We start from the raw sequence: 21,977 nt of genomic DNA, 5'->3' as shown, positions 1-21,977 counted from the left end.
ATGTAGTAATAAAACACTCATATCGCAACTCATGGTGTTCACGGATTGTAGTATTAATGGTTTTACATAATGCAAATGTCAGAATGCTGAGCATTGCGTTGTCAGTCGTATAAATACTCTCAACCTCTCGTGCAAAGAGCCATAGGTCTGTTCTGTAGAGTCCAGCGACTCACCGCGGCATTCGGTTAGGATTACAGACAGTGGTGCCACTCCTCGTGTTTTAACACTAGATCTAGTGATTTTTCGGTCGTCCTAGTGTTCTAGTGTTTTTTTTCGCAACATTTTGCCAATCTAGTGTTTTTCTGCATTTGTGCGAACAATGAATATTCTGAGGTTAGACTACTAAATAATACGCTAAATTTATCGCTGATAAGGCGATTTAGTGTCTCTGGCTGTGTTTGTTTTCAATAATTCTATGTGGTGATGCAGTAACATGCAATTATTACGTAACAGGGTGCGCTGTGAATCCGTACTTATGAGCGAAAGTCTCTGAAAAAATGAATAGCGATATCGCTCTCATGCTCTGTCGTTTCTTGTTGAACTTAGTCTGCAGATTCGGGCAAGATTTTCATTTGCCGAGGACAGCATACTTGAGTGTCTCGAGTGTATAGAATCGAGGAAGGTTGGTTCGATTGGTTTGAAATAAGGACAGATTTGTTTGAAATGAGGAGAGTCTCATGTTTGAAATGAGGATAGTCATGTCAGAAATAAGGATAGTCATGTTTTAAATGAGGATAGTCGCTATATTCACTATAAAGTCAGTTGCAGTACCAGGCACGACTTCCCAGTGGTAACCCAGTCCGAACACATCCCAGACATGATGTCCGAACACGCCCCAGACACGATGTCCTAGCGTCAACACAGTCCTAACATACCCCAGACATGATGTCCGAACACGCGCCAGACACGATCTACGAGTGTCAATACAGGCCTAACACGCCCAAGACACCATGTCTGAATCGCAACACAGACCGAACACGCCCCAGAAACGATGTCCTAGTGTCAACTCAGATCCGAAAACAACCCAGACACCATGTTTGAATGGCCGAACATGCCCCAGACACGATGTCCGATTGGCAGCACAGGCCGAACACTGCCCAGACATGATGTCCAATGTCCGGGTATCAACACAGGCCGAACACGCCCAAGAGACTATGTCCGAGTGGCAACACAGGCCGAACACACCCCAGACACGATATCCGAGTGTCAAGACAGGCCTAACTCGCCCAAGACACCATGTCTGAATCGCAACACAGACCGAACACGCCCCAGACACGATGTACTAGTGTCAACTCAGATCCGAAAACAACCCAGACACCATTTTTGAATGGCCGAACATGCCCCAGACACGATGTTCGATTGGCAGCACAGGCCGAACACTGCCCAGACATGATGTCCAAACACGCCCCAGACACGATGTCCGGGTATCAACACAGGCCGAACACGCCCAAGACATCATGCTCGAATGGCAACACAGACCGAATACGCCCCTGACACGATATCCGAGTGTCAACTCAGTCCGAACACAACCCAGACACGATGTTTGAATAGCCGAACATGCCCCAGACACGATGTCCGATTGACAGCACAGGCCGAACACACCCCAGACATGATGTCCAAACACGCGCCAGACACGATGTCCGAGTGTCAATACAGGCCTAACTGTGTTGCCATTCGGGCATGGTGTCTTGGGCCTGTTCGGCCTGTGTTGATACTCGGAGATCGTGTCTTGGGCGTGTTCGGCCTGTGTTGATACTCGGAGATCGTGTCTGGGGCGTGTTTGGACATTATGTCTGGGGTGTGTTCGGCCTGTGTTGCCATTCGGACATGGTGTCTTGGGCGTGTTCGGCCTGCGTTGATACCCGGACAGATCGTGTCTGGGGCGTGCTTGGACATCATATCTGGGGTGTGTTCGGCCTGTGCTGCCAATCGGACATCGTGTCTGAGGCATGTTCGGCCATTCAAACGTGGTGTCTGGGTTGTTTTCGGATCTGAGTTGCCAATCAGACATCGTGTCTGGGGCGTCTTCGGTCTGTGTTGCCATTCAGACATGGTGTTTTGGGCGTGTTAGGCCTGTATTGACACTCGTACATCGTCTGGCGCGTGTTTGAACATCATGTCTGGGGTGTGTTCGGCCTGTGCTGCTAATCGGACATCGTGTCTGGGGCGTGTTTTGACATCATGTCTGGGGTGTGTTAGGACTGGGTTACCATTGGGAAGTCGTGCCTGGTACTGCAACTGACTTTATAGTGAATATAGCGACTATCCTCATTTCAAACATGACTATCCTTATTTCTGACATGACTATCCTCATTTCAAACATGAGACTAACCTCATTTCAAACATGATTAACCTTATATCAAACATGACTATCCTCATTTCTAACATGACTATCCTTATTTCAAACACGAGACTGACCTTATTTCAAACATGACCAACCTTATTAACATCGTGTCTGGGGGGGGTGGTTGGGACTGTGTTGCCAATCGCACATCGTGTCTGGGGCGTGTTCGGCCATTCAAACATGGTGTCTGGGTTGTGTTCGGACTGAGTTGACACTCGGATATCGTGTCTGGGGCGTGTTCGGCCTGTGTTGATACCCGGACATCGTGTCTGGGGCGTGTTTGGACATCATGTCTGGGGTGTGTTCGGCCTGTGCTGCCAATCGGACATCTTGCCTGGGGCATGTTAGGCCATTCAAACATGGTGTCTTGGTTGTTTTCGGATCTGAGTTGACACTAAGACATCGTGTCTGGGGCGTGTTAGGTCTGTGTTGCCATTCAGACATGGTGTCTTGGGCGTGTTAGGCCTGTATTGACACTCGTACATCGTCTGGGCGTGTTTGAACATCATGTCTGGGGTGTGTTCGGCCTGTGCTGCCAATCGGACATCGTGTCTGGGGCGTGTTTTGACATCATGTCTGGGGTGTGTTAGGACTGGGTTTCCATTGGGAAGTCGTGCCTGGTACTGCAACTGACTTCATAGTGAATATAGCGACTATCCTCATTTCAAACATGACTATCCTTATTTCTGACATGACTATCCTCATTTCAAACATGAGACTAACCTCATTTCAAACATGACTATCCTTATATCAAACATGACTATCCTCATTTCTAACATGACTATCCTTATTTCAAACACGAGACTGACCTTATTTCAAACATGACCAACCTTATTAACATCGTGTCTGGGGGTTGGGACTGTGTTGCCAATCGCACATCGTATGTGGGGCGTGTTCCGACATCATGTCTGGGTTGTGTTCGGCATGTGCTGCCATTTAGACATTATGTCTGGGGCGTGTCGGCCTGTGTTGACACTCGGACATCGTGTCTGGGGCGTGTTTGGACATCATGTCTGGGGTGTGTTCGGCTTGTGCTGCCAATCGGACATCGTGTCTGGGGCGTGTTTGGACATCATGTCTAGGGTGTGTTCGGCCTGTGCTGCCAATCGGACATCGTGTCTGGGGCGTGTTCGGCCATTCAAACATGGTGTCTTGGTTGTTTTCGGATCTGAGTTGAAACTAAGACATCGTGTCTGGGGCGTGTTCGGTCTGTGTTGACATTCAGACATGGTGCGGGCGTGTTAGGCCTGTATTGACACTCGTACATCGTGTCTGGTGCGTGTTTGAACATCATGTCTGGGGTGTGTTCGGACTGGGTTACCACTGGGAAGTCGTGCCTGGTACTGCAACTGACTTTATAGTGAATATAGCGACTATCCTCATTTCAAACATGACTATCCTTATTTCTGACATGACTATCCTCATTTCAAACATGAGACTCTCCTCATTTCAAACAAATCTGCCCTTATTTCAAACCAATCGAACCAACCCTGTAGATAGAATCCGTTAACAGCCTAATCAACACAAAGAATAGTAAAATCAATCATTCCTCTAGCTGTGCAATTTCCTTCTGTGATTATTTGATGAGCTTGATGATTTGTCGGAAGAATGGGCTGCTTTGGCAACATCGCAAAATGAGTTGCAGGTTATCAGTCAAAATGCCCTCCAACAGAATTTTTGCAAAAATTGAAATCTGTGCACAATGCGTTCGGTGAATAAAAATTGCCTTTACTGGGGAAGCTCATGACGAATCTCTTAGCATTGCCACATTCCACTGCATTCGTGGATATGAAGTATGCTGCACATGCACATGGACATGAACCCCCCCCCCCCATTGTTTGGTTGAAGATGTAAGGTAGTGTCCAAGATGCCACACAAAAGATACGCATGTTTTATGGATGGTATACAATCGAATGATAAATTTTTATGACCCCGTACAATTCGAAAGTGACAATATTTGATTTTTTTGCGCTATTGAATTCATTTCATTAATTTTCGTTGAATAATTATGCAGTATTATGAATTCGTTTCATTAATTTTCGTTGAATAATTATGCAGTATTATCAATTCGTTTCATTAATTATCGTCGAAAAATCATGCAGTATATCATGCATATGTATCGAGTTCATGTGCGGAACACTTCTTATCCATGGATTTGTACCTTGGTCATCATCATTACTTGGCAACAGCAAATTTTTCCTGCAATATACTAATCTAGTGTTTTTTTCACCAATCTAGTGTTTTTTCACGACATAATCTTGTGTTTTTCCTGGTACCTAGAGTGGCAACACTGATTACAGATAAATCTGTGTCTGTGTTGTTGTGTGAAGACAACGTAAATTCGCTGAACTCCAGAGGAAAACACAAAACACGCTGTTCGTAATGAGTGAAAAAACTGAAATTGTGAGTGTTCTGGACTTCTAGTTATGTGACTAATGTACCGTGTAGTGTGCTCGTTTATGGTAGATATCGACAAGGTGGGTGTCCGATTCCATAGACAACTCCTAGTCGCTTCGACATCTTCCTTTCTTTTCATTGTACCGCATCTTTTGTGGTGTATTGAACTGATAAAATTGCTAATAAACCAATGATGAAAAAATGACAGATATTGGCGTAAGGTTCCTGGCTCTAAACACGGTTTCTATTTCTACATACAGAAAACTGACATAGAAACTGCGATCGAGGCTGGCGAAAAATTTGTCAAGATCTTCTACGATACATTCGACAAAAAGCGTCACGTAAGATAGTGATACAATATCTGGTTTAATATTCCCATGTGATGAGAATGAATTCCAAAATCAATTACAGATAATCAATAAGCTGTATCAAGAAAACGCGAAATTGGTGTGGGACGGTAATCCTGTTGTTGGCAAAGACAATATACAAAAGTTTATCCAGGTATGGCGCATGTAGTGGATGATTTATCATGCAAATTGCATGTGTCCAGATTATGTATTGTTGTAATTAACTTTCGAAATAAGGCTACTCTTCCTGGTTGCCATTGCCATGTGACCATTTCAGTCATAAAGCTATCGTAAGTTCGATGCGAACACAGGTTTCTACTTGGCTGAATGAGAAATATGAACATTGGCTTGTTTGACCTCGATTACTTTTGATTTCGTCAAAAGACATACGGTAACCACTCCACTGAACTTATTTGATAAAGTAGTAGGCCTACCTCTACTGCCACCATCTCCTACTCACAGACAGAGGTGGTCAAAGTTTTCTGAGCTGCCCCTCGAGTAGAACTAATGCTAAAAATGTCTACTCAATTACAATGGACATAGAGATTTGCACAACATGTCAAAAGTACAGAACTTATAGTGACGGTAACAAAAGGTTTCCAGATTTTTCAAGTAAAAATCTTCGAACAGTAGATTTTGTTGGAGAAGTTATTGCTGAGCACTACCTTCAAAATGCACCTTCGCGACTGTCCCAAAAAGACGGACGAGGGCATCGGGGCAGTCTTTGTAAATACATTCAGTTACTGTGATACAGACGCAATTCCTCGCCATTCCTATGATAATTTTGCTCATAACAACTATGAAAATTTGGCCTATCCCAAACCACTTTTTATTTTTCAAAATTAAAAGTGTAAAAAAAAGTATTTCTTTGTAGCCTAATAACATAACAACTTCATTAAGTGGAAACCCACAAATACGCAAAACCTACATCAGTGCACCGAATTAAAGATAAACCTCTCCATATCCTTAAACAAATGTTTTACGATTATCTTGTAGGAAAGTATGAAAATTCTTTATGAATTTGTTGATCAGTATCTCTGCCGACAAGATAGCGTAATGGTGAAGCGTCCGGCTTCTTGATCGGTAGGTCGTGGGTTCGATCCCCGGTCGGGTCAGACCAAAGACCTGATTAGTAACACTGGTATCCATGACTTCCCTGCTTGGCGCTCATGCATTACTGGGATAGCATGGAGAGGTGGTGCGTGACTTAGAAAGCCGTAAAGGCTATATCTGCACTTCCTTGTCCAGCGGCATATGCACATCATGAACTCATGGTATGCATATGCGCAGATCGTGTCTATGTGTATAATGAGTCGGTATATATGCCGCAAAAAACATCAGGACAAAAATAAACTACGTCCTTTCCTTTCCTTTGCCTAGTTTGTGTTCCTGTAACCAGCGCCAAAGTGTTATCGTTACCTACTGTTAATGTTTCCATGTAGTTTCCATCTGTTTTGTTAAGCCGTGAACATGTACTTGAACATGTTATATTTTGCTTTGAGAACGTGTTATATTTGTTTTTAGTTTCGTATTACAACCATCCTTCACGATGTAGCTGACTTGACGATCTCCCGATCCCTTCACTACAGCCCAGGGTTGTAACCAAGTCACCAGGCTCCGAGTCACAAGTCAATCTCAGTTTTATAGTTTTGAATCGAGTCATTTTCATTTCACCACCGAGTCCAAGTCACCGAGCAGAGGGTCGAGTCCGAGTCATGGTATTATGACTCGAGTCGAGTCCAAGTCATTGTGTTGACTGTCCAGTTTCCAGTTAAAGGCTTGTTAAATCCACTTTATATAACTCTGTTTGGTGATATTGAATGGTTCGCATTTATAATATTCTAATTTTCGTCATTTTTAGCAGTTTCTGGACGCATTTTCAAGTACCAGTACCAATAGATGAAATCCCGATAGTGTGGTTACTTTACTATTCTTCGAAATTACAATGAAATGTTAGTCTTGGCCGTCTGAGTCTCGAGTCATATGACTTGGTTTGGGTCATGCGCAATGACTCGAGTCAATACACAGATTGACTCGAGTCATTTCAGTATTTTGAGAAAATGACTCGAGTCATCAGAAAATGGTGACTCGAGTCATTACAACCCTGCCTACTGTGAATGTTTTCACTTAGTTTTCATCTGTTTTCTTACATTGCAAACGTGTTATATTTTGTTTCAAGTTTCACATTACAACCATCCTTTCAGGCTGTAGCTGACTTGTAGATCTCCTGATCCCTTCGCTACTGCCTGTTTCTGAATTAAATTCAGAGGTGGTCAGTAACGAAGTACTTCTACCTTTTCGAAGTACTCAAGTAGTTTTCCTCTACTTCTGGTACTTACTCAAGTAGAACTGAATTTCACTACTTCTACTTCTACTTCATAATATTTTGTGATCTACTTACTTACTTTTCGCTATTTTCAGTTTGTCAAGTAGAAGTAGTTTAATCCTCCAATCAGGAAGATAGCTTGAGAAATTCGTGCTGTTTTCACGGAGTATCGACATTTAATTTTCATAAGAGTTGAGTTGAGCCCAGAATTTTAGTCGCGCTTCGCGCGCAGTGAAGTGGGGGTAACTATTATGATTTTACCAAAGTATCGGTGAATATAATTTAGGTAGCGGATTGGCGTGGTTCCGTTCACACCGTATTATAGCCCTTCGCCATATCAAGTATTTCATCACAGTATCATAAAGTTTGAAACTAATCTAGCATTTACTTATCATATTGTAATCAAGCTGTCCATGGCTTGTCTTAATCTGGAAAAGTGGACTCTGAATTTTTTTTAGTTTTAGAACTGTTTTAGCATACCAACCTTCGAAACTTTCTGGACTAAAGACATTATAAATACATGTTCCATTTTTAGATTCATATTTCACTTTCAATTCCCAGTACCATATATTTTGATTTCTAATTTATATCAGTTCTTTTGTCTGGATAACGTACATGTTGAAGTATAAAAACAAGTGCAGTAAATTCTTCAATTTCCAGAAATAAAGCTACACAATATAGCATTTTAACGTTTACTAATCGCACAAAGTGTTTACACCGTATCCAATACAACATCTCCGTATTGCTCTTCGACTAAACTACAGGCCTTATAACATGGGGAGTGCGCAGTACCATGATATTTTCTAAAACGTGCTTTTTGAGTAAACAGAGGATTAGTATCGCATTTCCATATCAATACTATCATTTTCATCCCATGATGTGGACGAATGCATATCGAAAATTGGAGACCTGCCTGCTGGTATACATCAATATGAATCAATAAGCTCGTCACCTTTCGCATAGCTCAATTTGCACTTTTTTACTATCCATGTGAACGAATTACGATCGTTTTCACAACTACTTACTTACTTGAGTACTTTTAAAGTCAGTAAAATCTACTTCTACTTCAAGTAGTTTTAGGTTGCTCATTGAAGAAGTACTTCTACTCGTACTTGAGTAGATTTTTTCGTCGCTACTTCTACTTCTACTTGAGTAGCTTTCTTGACTACTTTGACCACCTCTGATTAAATTATATATACTTACTTAACTTTGCTTTGTATTCATGTATCTATGTATTTTCGATGTTCATGGAACCGACTAAATTCTCTCTCAAAAAAGTAGAAAGTAATTTGTTACTGTTCACCTCTGGTCTCATCTTACTTTGAACCGATTATTATTTCCATACAGGATCTGCCAACATGCTACCACACCGTGGACAGTTTCGATTGCCAGCCTGTCCTGACCCGGTTCACCGAGGGCAAGTCAACGTGCATGGTCCTCGTGACAGGGACCGTCAAATATGACAGCAACACTTTGAAATCCTTTACGCAGGACTTCACGATATCTTCGGTCAGCGACGTCTGGAAGATTCTCAGCGATTGTTTGCGGCTCCGTGACTTGTGACGTCACGGTGGATTTGTTTTCATCTTAGGCGCGACGGTTGCTTGTCTGCCCATGCAAGCTTGCCCCTGCCAGAGCACAGTTTTGGATGCCGGGAAAAGTTACTACGACTATAATATTCTGAGCAGACGCTAGGAATTTTAGTCGAACCATGCCGTTTATTATTTGACCATGAGTATCCTAGTTCTAATCGAACTAAGTTGATGATCAATTGGTCGGGTTTCGATTACATAACACCTGGGTACTATCTCAAGAGGATGCAGTGAATTCATCTCTCCCGTGGTCTTTTGTGTTGAGAAATTCACGTTTCGGAGAGCGATGGATGCTGCTTATGGAGTTAGTTCTGCTTGAGTAGCAACAATGATTACTTGATCACCTCTGATTTCAATCCACATTGCGTTGTAGGCGTGCAGCAACGAAAGTAGGGCTCGTATTCTGAAGTAGCCATAGTAGTCTGAAACGCTTTGAATTGTTATGCTATACCTTTTAATATGATGGGTTTGAAAGACATTACTGTTACAGGGTTATCTGTTTAATTTTTTTCTGGAATTCAATCAAGGTAACTGGAGCACACCGTGCTCTGCAATGATGAGCAGATTCACTGTTTTCAAATTTGATATCCTATTTTGGAATCGGTAATCCGGCAGGCAATGGTCAGAATTTTTACGAACGTTGTATGAAAATTGCGCGCAAGATTTTATGTTTGATACAAAATAAATCTTCTCGATGAGTAATATCTGAACCAAAATTTTGAAATTCATACATGGTCGACTTTGAAATACAGATATCAGTTTTTGACTTGCTGTCTGTGAATTGATTTATCCTGGAGCTTCTGCTGTACCACAATCTCATCTCTGAGCTTGTCAGTCTTTATTATTAATTTGTCTTGCATCCTTAGTACTGGTGAACGCGTGCAGTGTATCAGATTGAACTAATGTTGGAACCAACCCTGGTATAATACCTTTTCTGGTTATTGCGTACGCGTGAGCAGTTTCAACTTCGAATTCTAGTTTTCAAGGCAAAATGACTTTCCACACTTCAAATATTGTAAATTAGATTTGGGTGGGATATGATTGTGTCAGCTGAATGTGCAGTAATGACTTGACTCAAGTGCAACTCAACGATTTTCTGATGGCTCGAGTTATTTTCCTAAAATATGGAAATGACTCGACTTGGACTAAAGTCATTGCGCATGACTCGAACCAAGTCATATGACACGAGACTCGGAAGGCCAAGACCGACATTTCATTGTAACTTTGAAGAATAGTAAAGTAACCACACTATTGGGAGTTTGTCTATTGGTGCTGATACTTGGAAATGCCACCAGAAACTGTTGAAAGTGAGGAAAATTAGTTTATGATAAATGCGAACCATTCAATATCACCAAAACAGAATTACAAAAAGCGGGTTTAACGAGACTTCAACTGGAACCAGAGCAGTCACCACAATGACTTGGACTCGAGTCATAATACCATTACTCGGACTCGACCCTCTGCTTGATGACTCGGACTCGACTCAGTGGTGAATTGAGATTGACTTGTGACAACCCTGTGTATTTGCGAACGAGTAATCAGAGTGTGAAGAGTGAACAGTTTTAGCTAAAAATCTGTTTGGATTAAAACAAACGTACTTAAGTGGTACGAGAAGACAGAAAGTACTTGAAAAAGTAAAAATACTTCGTCACCGTCTATCCCTGCCTGTGATTAGCTGTCGAAGCATGCGCCCCTCGACCAACTCAAGTCTGGAACTTTTCAGACCTACATTTACCAACTTCCACTCAGAGTAGTTTCAACATGTCTCGTGAATGGCTACTTGCACTTGAGTATAAATTTAAGGTGTTAGATCTACTTCTACTTGAGTTGCAATTGCAATTATGGCTACGTTGACCAGCTCTGCTCAGAATACACATTGTCCAGTACAGTGGTTCTCAAACTGGCACCGACCCCATGAGGGCACGAAAGCGTCTGAGGGGAGAGGGGAGTCACGAAGCGGGGTTGTAACCAAGTCAAGATAATCTCACTTATATAGTTTTGACTCGAGTCATTCTCAATTCACCACCGAGTCCAAGTCTGCTAGTAGGGTAGAGTCCAAGTCATTTTGTTCACTGTTCAGCTCAATTCGATACATTTTTTCAACTCTGTTTGAGTTATATAGATTGCCCGCAATCATAATATAGTAATTTCCTCGGCCTTCAACAGTTTCTGGCCCTATTTTCCTGATAGAGTTTATTATTCTTCCAAGTTACAATGAAATGTCGGTCTCGGCCAGCCTAGTCCCGAGTCATATGACTCAAGTCAATCCTCGAGGCCAGTCATTTAATGCATTTGAAAAAATAACTGAGTCAAGTTGAGTTACCAAAATATCACCACTACAGTCATTAAAACCCTGGCGCGAAAACTAGGAATAACTTTAATTTGTGCTGACACTCCCAAGTTTCAACAATGGCAATAATCTTAATTATATTTTGATTTCAAGCGTCAAAATTGCGTGATACCATCCACATACTGATGCTAAATTTCGACGGGTACCGAACCATGCACTAATCAGATGAAGAGTAACTGGTGAATGTGTGTAGTTGTACCATTGGTTGTTGATTTAGCTTATGGTCAGGTACGTTTAACCTTACCGAACTGTAATAGAAGGTATTAGGAACCCAAACCACTAAAATATCCATGTGCTACGTGTTGCCATTGCGCATGATTATGTTTCAACAAAATTTACAATGCTCCACACGATTTAACCCCTGCTCATAATTATTGCTCTGTGTATAATCCGAATGCCATACTTGAAGAGTCTCTCAGCAGCCATAACACCTTCCATGCCAACAAACAATGCGTTTTAACCACTAACCAAGTCACAAGTCGAGTCATTTTCAATTCACCACTGAGTCCGAGTCATGGTATTCTCACTCGAGTCCAAGTCATTGCGTTGACTGCACGGTCTTGTTAAAAGCACTTTTTATAACTCTGTCTGGTGATATCCAATGGTTTGCATTTAAAATATACTAATTATCCTCACCTCACCTTTAGCAGTTTCTGGTCATATTTTCAAGAACCAGTACCAATAGGCGAAATACCAACAGTGTGGTTACTTTACTAATCTTCGAAATTATATATAACGAAATGTCAGACATGGCTGTCTGAAACTCGAGTCATATGACTTGGTCCGAGTCAATACACAGATTGACTCGAGTCGAGTCATAAGAAAATCGCGACTCGAGTCATTACAACCCTGGTTGGGATTGCAAACATTCTGGTATCTCAAGTTTAAGAACCTCTGGTCTACTAGGCATACACTGAAACTTCTTAAATTCAAAGCCAAAAGAGACTTGCAACTTGGTATTCAATGTTATTTTACTGTGTTTGAGCAGACGACTACACAGTTCCGTTGAGCCACATAGCTAAAAAGGTTCGAAAAACAGACGGATCATAACCGGAATAGTACTCCTGACTTTCCCAATGATTATGCGCGCATTTGTCGTACATCGGTATGGATAGGTACCTACGACCCAGTGACGAGTCCTCGTAAGGCGCGTTGGTCCACACCATATTTTTGACACCCTGGTCACTGTCCATCATGGTAGTGTTCAATTGCATGCATGCAAAATGAAAATTTTGTCCATCACTGCCGATCGCTTGAGCGGATATCGGTTCTGGGAGGTCCAGGGGCTCTGCACCATATTTGGCGACAGCACGTGAATGCAGACAGGTAAATAACTGACATATCATCTGCCCATACAATTCTTCAGCGGTCAATCCGGACAGGTTTAGCAGAAATAGAGTGTGTAAGTTAGACAGTGTGGCACCATTTGAAAGACCAGTTGAGGTTATGTTTTTGTAGATATTCTTTTTGATTAAATCTACGACCGGCAACACTGGGAATATATTCGGCAAAGCGACCGACTTTGTATTTTCTATTTCTTTGGCATTCGCGAACGGCTTTAAAGGACATTTCGATAGAAGATGCATGCCCCCTTGCGATTTGAACGATACAAGCCAGTTGTTATCGATGAGGCTTGTCATTTCTGGGTCAACATCACATTTTCTCTGCATGTATGTGGAGCACTCCACATCCTTAGCGAGAATTCTGGTGGATATAACTCTTGACGAAAGAGGATGCTGGTAACAGAGTCTAATCAAATTTTCTAACACAGAGGGGCATATACGCTGCACGGTGGGGTAAACTAAAAAGTTATCTTGATAACGTCTGCCTTTGCTGTTTTCAAAGTCTAAATTAACAGGGTCGATGTCAAAAAGGTTGGCCTTTTGAAAGATCGGAACCACTTTTTCATCTTGATCGGGAATCTCATCGATGCTTTCAAGTTGTTGAATATTTTGAGGCATTTCTTCATACAACACGGATTTTGTGAGGCACAAAGCTTGCCGAAATCCTTCCACTAGTTTTGTATCAGAGTGAAATGAATAGTTGACTGTTTCGTGATAATCAGGGTGTTCCTCGTCTGGTATCTTTGGCTCGTAACCTGGAATATACTTTGCAAGCTCTTTCTCGTATTCGTAATCGATGTTGTGTTCTTGTTTCCATTTATCCGGTATCCAAGCCCACGGTATCTTGGCGGGATTGTGGTCCACTTTACGCCAGTCGAGAGGTATCCGGTTCTTGCCGCGTTTCATACCGCCCCACGCATGGTATCTCATTGTTCGAATTGGGATTATGGAGATTGACGCTCCGTAAAACGGACATAGCGCGTTGGCTACTCGAAAACCGCGATTAGCCATATGAATTCCTGTTGAAAAATTACATTTGTAAGCAATCGTCTACCAGTCAACAATGAATGTCTCGTCGGGCATGATTGGGAAAGGTTTGCAATCATGCCGTCATTAAATGCATTGTAGATAGAGACGTATAAACGCACAAATGAAACTTTCACGCAAACCAACCACAAAATGGCAAGATACTAAATGAAACACCGTAAATGAACTATGCACACCAGTCTTGATGTGAATATATGCAGTCAACGCTTTCACTGAAACAGTGTAATGTGGGATATCACTATATAATTATAACGATAGTAGTTAGTCATGTAAATTTCAAGATTAAACATTGGAAATAGCAAAGAGTGAATTTTGCAACATGTAACATCATGATTTTTACACTCTTCATCTGTTTGGAGTAAGGTTACCATTACAGTAAAACCTAAACTTTGATTTTGTTCCGAAACCATAGCCTAAGTCTCAAGTGGCTGAATGAACAAGCAAGTAGATCTTTCCAGTATGCCTATATTTTGGCACAGCTGTTCGTAAAATGTCCTTAATAATATATATATATATATACGCACTTGTAAGGGGACATGTCTGTGTGCGGTGCAATATAGAATCTCGCTTTCCTACAAAACTCAAGTACTCAATGATCAATCATATAGAGAAATACAAAATTGAAGCACGCATTTGATTAGTATGGTTGTGACGTAACCATTGATTCAGATTGAAAACATTACATCAAGATGTTCCAGCAAAAAGATATCGTGATCCGTGTTTCCGTTAACCAACTACACCCACCGTTGAAGCGAAAACTATACCATGAAATATTGAAAACTATAAAATATTGCACGGGCTGGCACTGTCCGTAATTTGAGCTACTTCTTCGCCTTTGCACGCTTTTTCGACGGCGTCAATGATGTCTTTATCATTGGGGAATCCGTACGTTTCGAGCTTGGAGAAGATGAGCTTTCCGTTGACGGACACTTCGTATGATTGCGGACGGCCGACGACCCCCTCGACTTCCACGTCGGGGAATTCGTCCTGAACTTTTGTCTGCAGATCATTGAAGCGTCCTTCGTATCCTCAGCTACCACAGTATTCGACGGAGACTTTTACTGACTTACTCATGATGTGAACTGACAAGACAATCCGCAAGCAAATTGTTAAAACTTTCTGGTACAATTTAGTTGAGAACCGGACTCAAATCTGCTTGACGAGTTGACGCTGCTTTGCTTGGTTTATCGATCCAGTTACATGGACACGTACTCACTCATGCAGAAAAGTTTGATCTCTAGCAGTATCTAACGGCAGTGACTAATCAAGAGTATTTGTGGACCGTGCTTCACGGTTCTATACCAATACCGAGAAAACCATTACCGAGAACGGACATTACCGAGAACGCTATTACCGAGAATGGACATTACAGAGAATGGACACCACAGAGAATGGACATTACCGAGAATTGACACCACAGAGAATGGACACAACCGAGAATTGACACCACAGAGAATGGACATTACCGAGAGTTGACACCACCGAGAACGGACATTACCGAGAATTGACACCACCGAGAATGGTCATTACCGAGAATTGACACCACAGAGAATGGACATTACCGAGAATTGACACCACCGAGAATGGACATTACCGAGAATTGACACCACAGAGAATGGACATTACCGAGAATTGACACAACAGAGAATGGACATTACCGAGAATTGACACAACAGAGAATGGACATTACCGAGAATGGACACAACAGAGAATGGACATTACCGAGAATTGACACCACCGAGAATGGACATTACCGAGAATGGACACCACCGAGAATGGTCATTACCGAGAATATGGACAATACCGAGAACGGACATTACCGAGAATGGACACTACCGAGAATGGACATTACCGAGAATTGCCAATGTCGAGAATCTAACTTACTGAGACGAACGTTGTCGGGAAAATTATACCTGAGAATTGATACCGAATGTGGCGACGCCGTGATGCACATACACGCGATCTGTACCTACATATGCATGACATGCCTGCATGACTGCATGCATAAATTGTACACGTGAACTTATAGTCCTAATTCCTAAAGCATGTGATCTGATCATCGATCAATAGGGTTGGTTTTAAAGCGGTTTTACAATATCAGCTGATTGTCTACAACGTTTCCGATTCGTGTACCAACCATGACATACGAATTAGCCTACTTCGCTTCACTGATACGGAAATCTGTAGCATCCAGCTGTCATGCATATCTCAAAAGAGTGTAATATGGTTGAAATCGAGAAGGCATCAACTCTCACAGAGCTCGCAAAGGGAGTAACAAATATGCTGGCAAATCATGGTCTACATTTTTCATTTGCGGCATGGGCCTACTCATTTTCAGTAGACGGTTAGACATTCTACACATTGGTCAACATATATGTTTAGGCTGACGCGATAATTCATATGTTTAGGCTGACGCGATAATTCGGGAATAGAGTGTATCAAGTAGACAAGAATTAATATTGGTAGCAGATGATTACTATGGAGAAAGTGCGTATTCAATCAGTAGTGACCGTCACGAAAATCTGGCTCACGAATTATCGTAAGAGAACGTGTCTTGTGGTGATTTTGGGCGCAAACACAATTTAATGTAGGGCGTAGATAATAAAGCTGGGTTGATTAAAAAGTCTATTATCGCGTTCATCAGGATTTAACAACACAAGATAAAGAAACTTCGTTGATCGCTGCGTATACAATTGATCGAGGTACATTTTTCATCTAAAGCAGTTAGCAAACCTAGACAAACTGTACACTGCGTAATATTCCTACGCAGAAATATATTCGATTATGAACGTGACGATTGTGATTCCTAGGTAATGGCTTCGCTCAACAATCGGACAATCAACGAATTATGCACTTACCTTTGTAATGCAATATATCATATCTATATTCAATGATATGTTGCGTCGCTGTACCGTACTAATTGGACCCGAATTTCATTTCGCGATGATGATAATTCTACCTGTTACAATCGCAGAATAGTTTGTCAGTAGGCTGCCGTTTTACTCAGCAACCTGACAACTGACAGCCAACCATTACGCTATCTTGCATATAGTCACGCTATATTTCCTTGTCGCTCCTTTCCTACTGTTTTAAAGCTTCTACGGCTAGCAAAAATAAGAGACTGAGAAGTTCTAAATTTACTGTAAGCCCAGAAACTCCAAAATTATAAGCAATCATGTTCCAGGTTATTTGCATTTTATTACTTGTCTGTGGCATGCTAAAATGAAACATCCAGAGGATAAATAGGTGGTACAGCGGTGATCACCAACACAGACTTGGCGTTTCTTCGTCAGAAAGGATGCTAAATATGTGGTGATCGCTATTATCTATTTATTCACTTAGATTGTATGCCACTCTTGACAGAAAATCTGTAGTCATGTCGGTTGACCACGCTGCATCACAAAGCCGCTTCAATTTGTCGCTAATGTCGACGTATTTTTTCTTTCTTTTAGGCGTTGCCTGGCCTGTGGAAGTTTGTAACAGCTGCACTCGATTTTGTATGACATCCTTCCTTCAAAAATATATGTATATTCAAGTTGAAACCAAGTACACATATACATCTTCCATTGTTTATACTCACTTGATACACTCTAAAAGTTTCCAAATGGTTACGTGACATCCCCCAACTAGAACGCGGAAGCCGTGATGCCAGCCTTCAACAGAATTGTTGGTTCGGTGCATGTCACCGATGGTACGTTGTCGCACATTCCAAATGCTGGGTGGGAACAGCGGCCGCCTATTACTGCGTTGTTGATCATTCGTGATACTTAAGGCAGAAACAATAATGAGTTAAATACTTCATATATTCGCGAAGCAGATCCGTACTATCAATGTTTGATATAATGTGGTAATGAAAAGACGTTATTCATGGACAATTCGCAAAAGTGTCATCAATCTTCAGGGGTGAATCAAAAGGGGGAGAGGTGTGCTTTTTTGCAATCAGGCAATGTTTTAAATTGTAGTAGATTAATCGGGTTAAATCTATGTACGTTAGTACGTACAAATGCCAGTTCGCGTTTACGTCTCTACACGCATAAACATATGCCAGTTAAGTTATATATTAAAATATAGAGTTAGATGGATTATTTTATTCAATTCAGTAGGCTGATATGTGAATAATGACTTGGTCACAAAGCGGCAAAAGCGAATCGCAAACAAATTTCGGCGCCGCTATTGATGACTTGTGCGAATCGATTAGTCTTGTTGGTATATAAACGCATCGCAGACATAATCTAGTCTGACGGGTGGTAATTATAAAGATTTAGGTGGTTAAGATAGAACAACAAGGTCGTGAAGATACAATAATAACAATATGAACATCGTTAGAGTAGTCTTCGATTCTACCCCATAGTTTTAGACATCTCAACACACCAAAAATGCTATACTATCTTACACTGATTCAAACCTGATGATGCAATACAAAATATTCCAGATCAGCAAGAATTTCAATGTGGCCAATCCAATCCGCAACAGTAAAAAAGATTGCATCTGTTAATATAGCCTACCTATATATGTATCCCTGAAATAATTAGCCAAACCCCCGAAAACGGTTGATCACTACTCTTTATGCATTCGGTTCACAAACGGTATTGCGCGATTCACGAACGAGCCGAATACCAAACAGGAAACTCAAAATTATTAGTGAATTTGTTGGAACGTGTTTCGCGGTCTCGAAAAATTGTCTCGCGGACCGCAGTTTGAGAACCACTGGTCTGGCTAGACGTGAATACATTTCCCATAAAACGATAATTAAATAACATCATACCTTTGAACCATTTCTTTTGCCTCTACTAGGCCAAACGTAGCACAGTGATTGTGTTCTTGAGATTGCTTCAGAACGATTGGTGGCTATGATCCTTCAAGGACTTTCAATGAACACCGACATTTTTTTCTGTCATAATGCGTGCATATCCAGTACGCGAAGTACCATTCGAAACTTTCATTCTCCTAAATACGAACTCGCCAACAGCGATTAACTTATTTCCTCAAGTCGAAGTAATGTATTTTGCTAATACATTAGGTCCTGATTGTTCTGCCATTTCGTCGTCCACCTCTCTTAGCTGACCAACACCTGTCATGACTTTTAGTCGTAAAGCATGTGATTTACCGATACGGTTGGTTTTAAATCAGCTGATTGTCTCGAACACTCCACGTTGGTGTGGTGATGATTCCAACTACGGCATAACATTGAATAATTTCGCTTCACTGGCGCACAAATCTGTAACAACCTGCTGTGATTCTAATCTTAAAAGAGCATAATATGATTAGGAGCCACTAAAGAAACTATGGTTCGATAAGGAATTCCGTCGCTTCTCTGGCATGGATACCTCTAATAACCCATCAACCTGCTGTGATTCGTAGGCCTATCTCAATTCGTTTTATCTGCTTGAAAGCGAAAAGGCAAACTATGACATAATAGTTTTCTTCAAAGGAACGGATATCTGTAATACTAGCGGAACTCATCGAGCTGCTGTGATTGGTATGAAGCAAGAAGGCATCAATTCTTTCAAATCTCGAAAAGGGGATAAACAAGTATCTAGGCGGATCATGGCCTACATTTTCGGTTGATGCAGCTTAGTCATTTTCAGTAAACGGTTTGCTTTAGGCTACTAGTAATGTCCTCTCAATAATGTTTACTTTGCCCGACTTAGAAAGCCTTATAAGGCTATTCTGCACCTTCCCCTTCCAGCAACACATTGTTATTATTAATTGTTAATTGTTGAGAAGGAAACAATGCGACGCTTATCACTTTATCGGTGGCAGAAAGTAGTACGAGACATTTTACAGTAAACGGGTTAGATTACCACATTTCTGTCCTGTCTCATGTGCACAATGCCTATAATGCACGCATGTTATGCACATTGCACATTGAACAAACACAAATCGTATGTGCATCACTCTCTAATTTTTCACGAGGCTGCGCGCACTCCCCAACTCACTGCGCGGTCCCTTGGACAACAGCGCGTAACAACTATAAATAACATTGATCCCAACGTCCTGATATTAGGTATTTTCTGGTTTAGATTTCACGACATTCTTCATATTCGGAAATATACATTCTCGGTAATGGCCATTCTCGGTGGTGTCCATTCTCTGTAATGTCCATTCTCGCTATTGTCCATATTCTCGGTAATGACCATTCTCGGTGGTGTCCATTCTCGGTAATGTCCATTCTCTGTGGTGTCAATATTCTCGGTAATGTCCATTCTCTGTAGTGTCCATTCTCGGTGGCGTTCATCCTCGGTAACGCCCATTCTCGGTAATGTCCATTCTCGGTAATGTCCATTCCCGGTATTGTCAATATTCTCGGTAATGTCCATTCTCTGTGGTGTCAATTCTCGGTAATGACCATTCTCGGCGGTGTCAATTCTCGGTAATGTTCATTCCCGGTAGTGTCCATTCTCGGTAATGTCCATTCTCTGTTGTGTCAATTCTCGGTAATGTCCATTCTCCGTTGTGTCAATTCTCGGTAATGTCCATTCTCTGTTGTGTCAATTCTCGGTAATGTCCATTCTCTGTGGTGTCAATTCTCGGTAATGTCCATTCTCGGTGGTGTCAATTCTCGGTAATGTTCATTCTCTGTGGTGTCAATTCTCGGTAATGTCCATTCTCTGTGGTGTCAATTCTCGGTAATGTCCATTCTCTGTGGTGTCAATTCTCGGTAATGTCCATTCTCTGTGGTGTCAATTCTCGGTAATGTCCATTCTCGGTGGTGTCAATTCTCGGTAATGTCCATTCTCGGTGGTGTCAATTCTCGGTAATGGTCATTCTCTGTGGTGTCCATTCTCGGTAGCGTCCATTCTCTGTGGTGTCCATTCTCGGTAATGTCCGTTCTCGGTGGTGTCAATTCTCGGTAATGGCATTCTCGGTAATGGTTTTCTCGGTATTGTCCGGACACCGTGCTTCACATTCGTATCCGGACAATACCGAGAATGCCATTACCGAGAATGCTATTACCGAGAAGGACAATACCGAGAATGGACATTACCGAGAATGGACAATACCGAGAATGGACATTACCGAGAATGGACAATACCGAGAATGGACATTACCGAGAATGGACAATACCGAGAATGGACATCACCGAGAATGGACAATACCGAGAATACTATTACCGAGAATGGCTATTACCGAGAATGGCTATTACCGAGATTACTAATACCGAGAATGTCTATTACCGAGAATACTAATACCGAGAATGGCTATTACCGAGATTACTAATACCGAGAATGTCTATTACCGAGAATACTATTACCGAGAATGACCATTACCGAGAATGGACATTACCGAGAATGCTATTACCGAGAATTTTTTTCCATCATTGATTTACGTATGTTAAAAAATGAGTGATGTAGCTAGACAGACAGTGTCGCAATGACCTAGATTTGTTTTGCTACACGTGTTACGAGAACCCGTTGAAAATGAAGCGATGTGAAATGTCACCAAGTGCACTTACAAGGAGTGTTTATGGTATGACGTGGGGAGATCAAGATGAACGTCGGGCACCAGCATAACGCTGTAACTTCGCGCTTATGGACTCAAGGTAAAGTCAAATTTAGCTCAATTATCATGCAACCGTCATCAGTCTTGTGCACACATTAACTGTAGAGTGCTAAACCGGAAAAACTGTATTTTCCTGAAATATCACCATGATATACAGGGCCGTAACAGCACTTCGTCAGCCCCCCCCCAAAACGTTGGTCTTGGGTTCCCCACATGATGATAAAACTAACTTAAGCCCCCCAGACCCCCATCACGCTTTCCGCTGTTTCCCGCTATACTTGTCGTCTAGACTGGGGCCTTTAACTGAGGCAGCCTTTCCCGCCTAGACGCGCAAGCCGTGAAAAATTTCTATAATTCATGATTGAATCGGTCAATATGATCGGAAATTGCATATGTATTGCTATCAATTTTTATCCTCTCACTGCTCACGTAATCAGATTTACAGGTGAGGTGTGTTTGAAAAGGTAGGACCCCTCAATAATAATTAAACACCTTCGGGCGTATACCCGTTGGCAGGAACGAAACAGCACTTCGTCAGGCCCCCCCAAAAAACTTGAGTCTTGGGCTAGCATAGGGTGATAAACCTACCCCAATCACGTTGTTCGCTTTTGCCACCAAATTAGCCGTAGTGTTGAGTGAGCCAGCGCGAAGCGCGAAAATTTTCGATACTTCATGATTGAATCGGTCAATACGATCGGGAATTGCACATATTGTTGCTATCAATTTTT

The 21,977-nt window shown here is 41.8% G+C and overlaps 4 protein-coding genes across 5 annotated transcripts; 1 reads left to right on the top strand and 3 right to left on the bottom strand.

The window, feature by feature from the left end:
- Window positions 1-75: 75 nt before the first annotated feature.
- Window positions 76-9,640, top strand: LOC145435183 (NTF2-related export protein 2-like). 2 transcript variants are annotated; one of them, XM_080312513.1, is made up of 5 exons: window positions 76-198; window positions 4,646-4,747; window positions 5,002-5,082; window positions 5,153-5,242; window positions 8,762-9,640. In XM_080312513.1, the coding sequence occupies exons 2-5, from the start codon at window positions 4,727-4,729 to the stop codon at window positions 8,975-8,977; spliced, it is 408 nt and encodes a 135-aa protein (XP_080168639.1). In that variant the 5' UTR covers window positions 76-198; window positions 4,646-4,726; the 3' UTR covers window positions 8,978-9,640. The 2 variants fall into 2 exon arrangements, with proteins under 2 accessions (XP_080168639.1, XP_080168631.1); XM_080312505.1 differs by having other exon boundaries at window positions 95-203; window positions 4,645-4,747.
- Window positions 9,641-12,309: 2,669 nt separating this feature from the next.
- Window positions 12,310-13,710, bottom strand: LOC145447020 (large ribosomal subunit protein mL37-like). Its single transcript, XM_080325454.1, has one exon. It carries the CDS (start codon window positions 13,708-13,710, stop codon window positions 12,349-12,351), a length of 1,362 nt encoding a protein of 453 aa, XP_080181580.1. The 3' UTR covers window positions 12,310-12,348.
- A 5-nt stretch (window positions 13,711-13,715) lies between these two features.
- On the bottom strand, window positions 13,716-14,775 carry LOC145447036 (migration and invasion enhancer 1-like; the record flags this gene model as incomplete). Its single annotated transcript, XM_080325474.1, has 1 exon — window positions 13,716-14,775. A coding segment is annotated over one exon (249 nt), but the record flags the coding sequence as incomplete, so codon positions are not given.
- Window positions 14,776-16,924: 2,149 nt separating this feature from the next.
- On the bottom strand, window positions 16,925-20,650 carry LOC145447028 (uncharacterized). Its single transcript, XM_080325465.1, has 3 exons — window positions 18,512-20,650; window positions 17,327-17,512; window positions 16,925-17,257 (listed from the first exon to the last, which is right to left on the bottom strand). Exons 1-3 carry the CDS (start codon window positions 18,520-18,522, stop codon window positions 17,077-17,079), a joined length of 378 nt encoding a protein of 125 aa, XP_080181591.1. The 5' UTR covers window positions 18,523-20,650; the 3' UTR covers window positions 16,925-17,076.
- Between the last annotated feature and the right edge of the window lie 1,327 nt (window positions 20,651-21,977).

The sequence above is a fragment of the Botryllus schlosseri genome, chromosome 1, assembly GCF_051294905.1.
Source record: "Botryllus schlosseri isolate E-star chromosome 1, Bs_hap1, whole genome shotgun sequence".
NCBI classification, from domain to species: Eukaryota; Metazoa; Chordata; class Ascidiacea; order Stolidobranchia; family Styelidae; genus Botryllus; species Botryllus schlosseri.
Note: the sequence above shows the minus strand (reverse complement) of the source record. Positions and strands in the feature narration are given on the sequence as shown.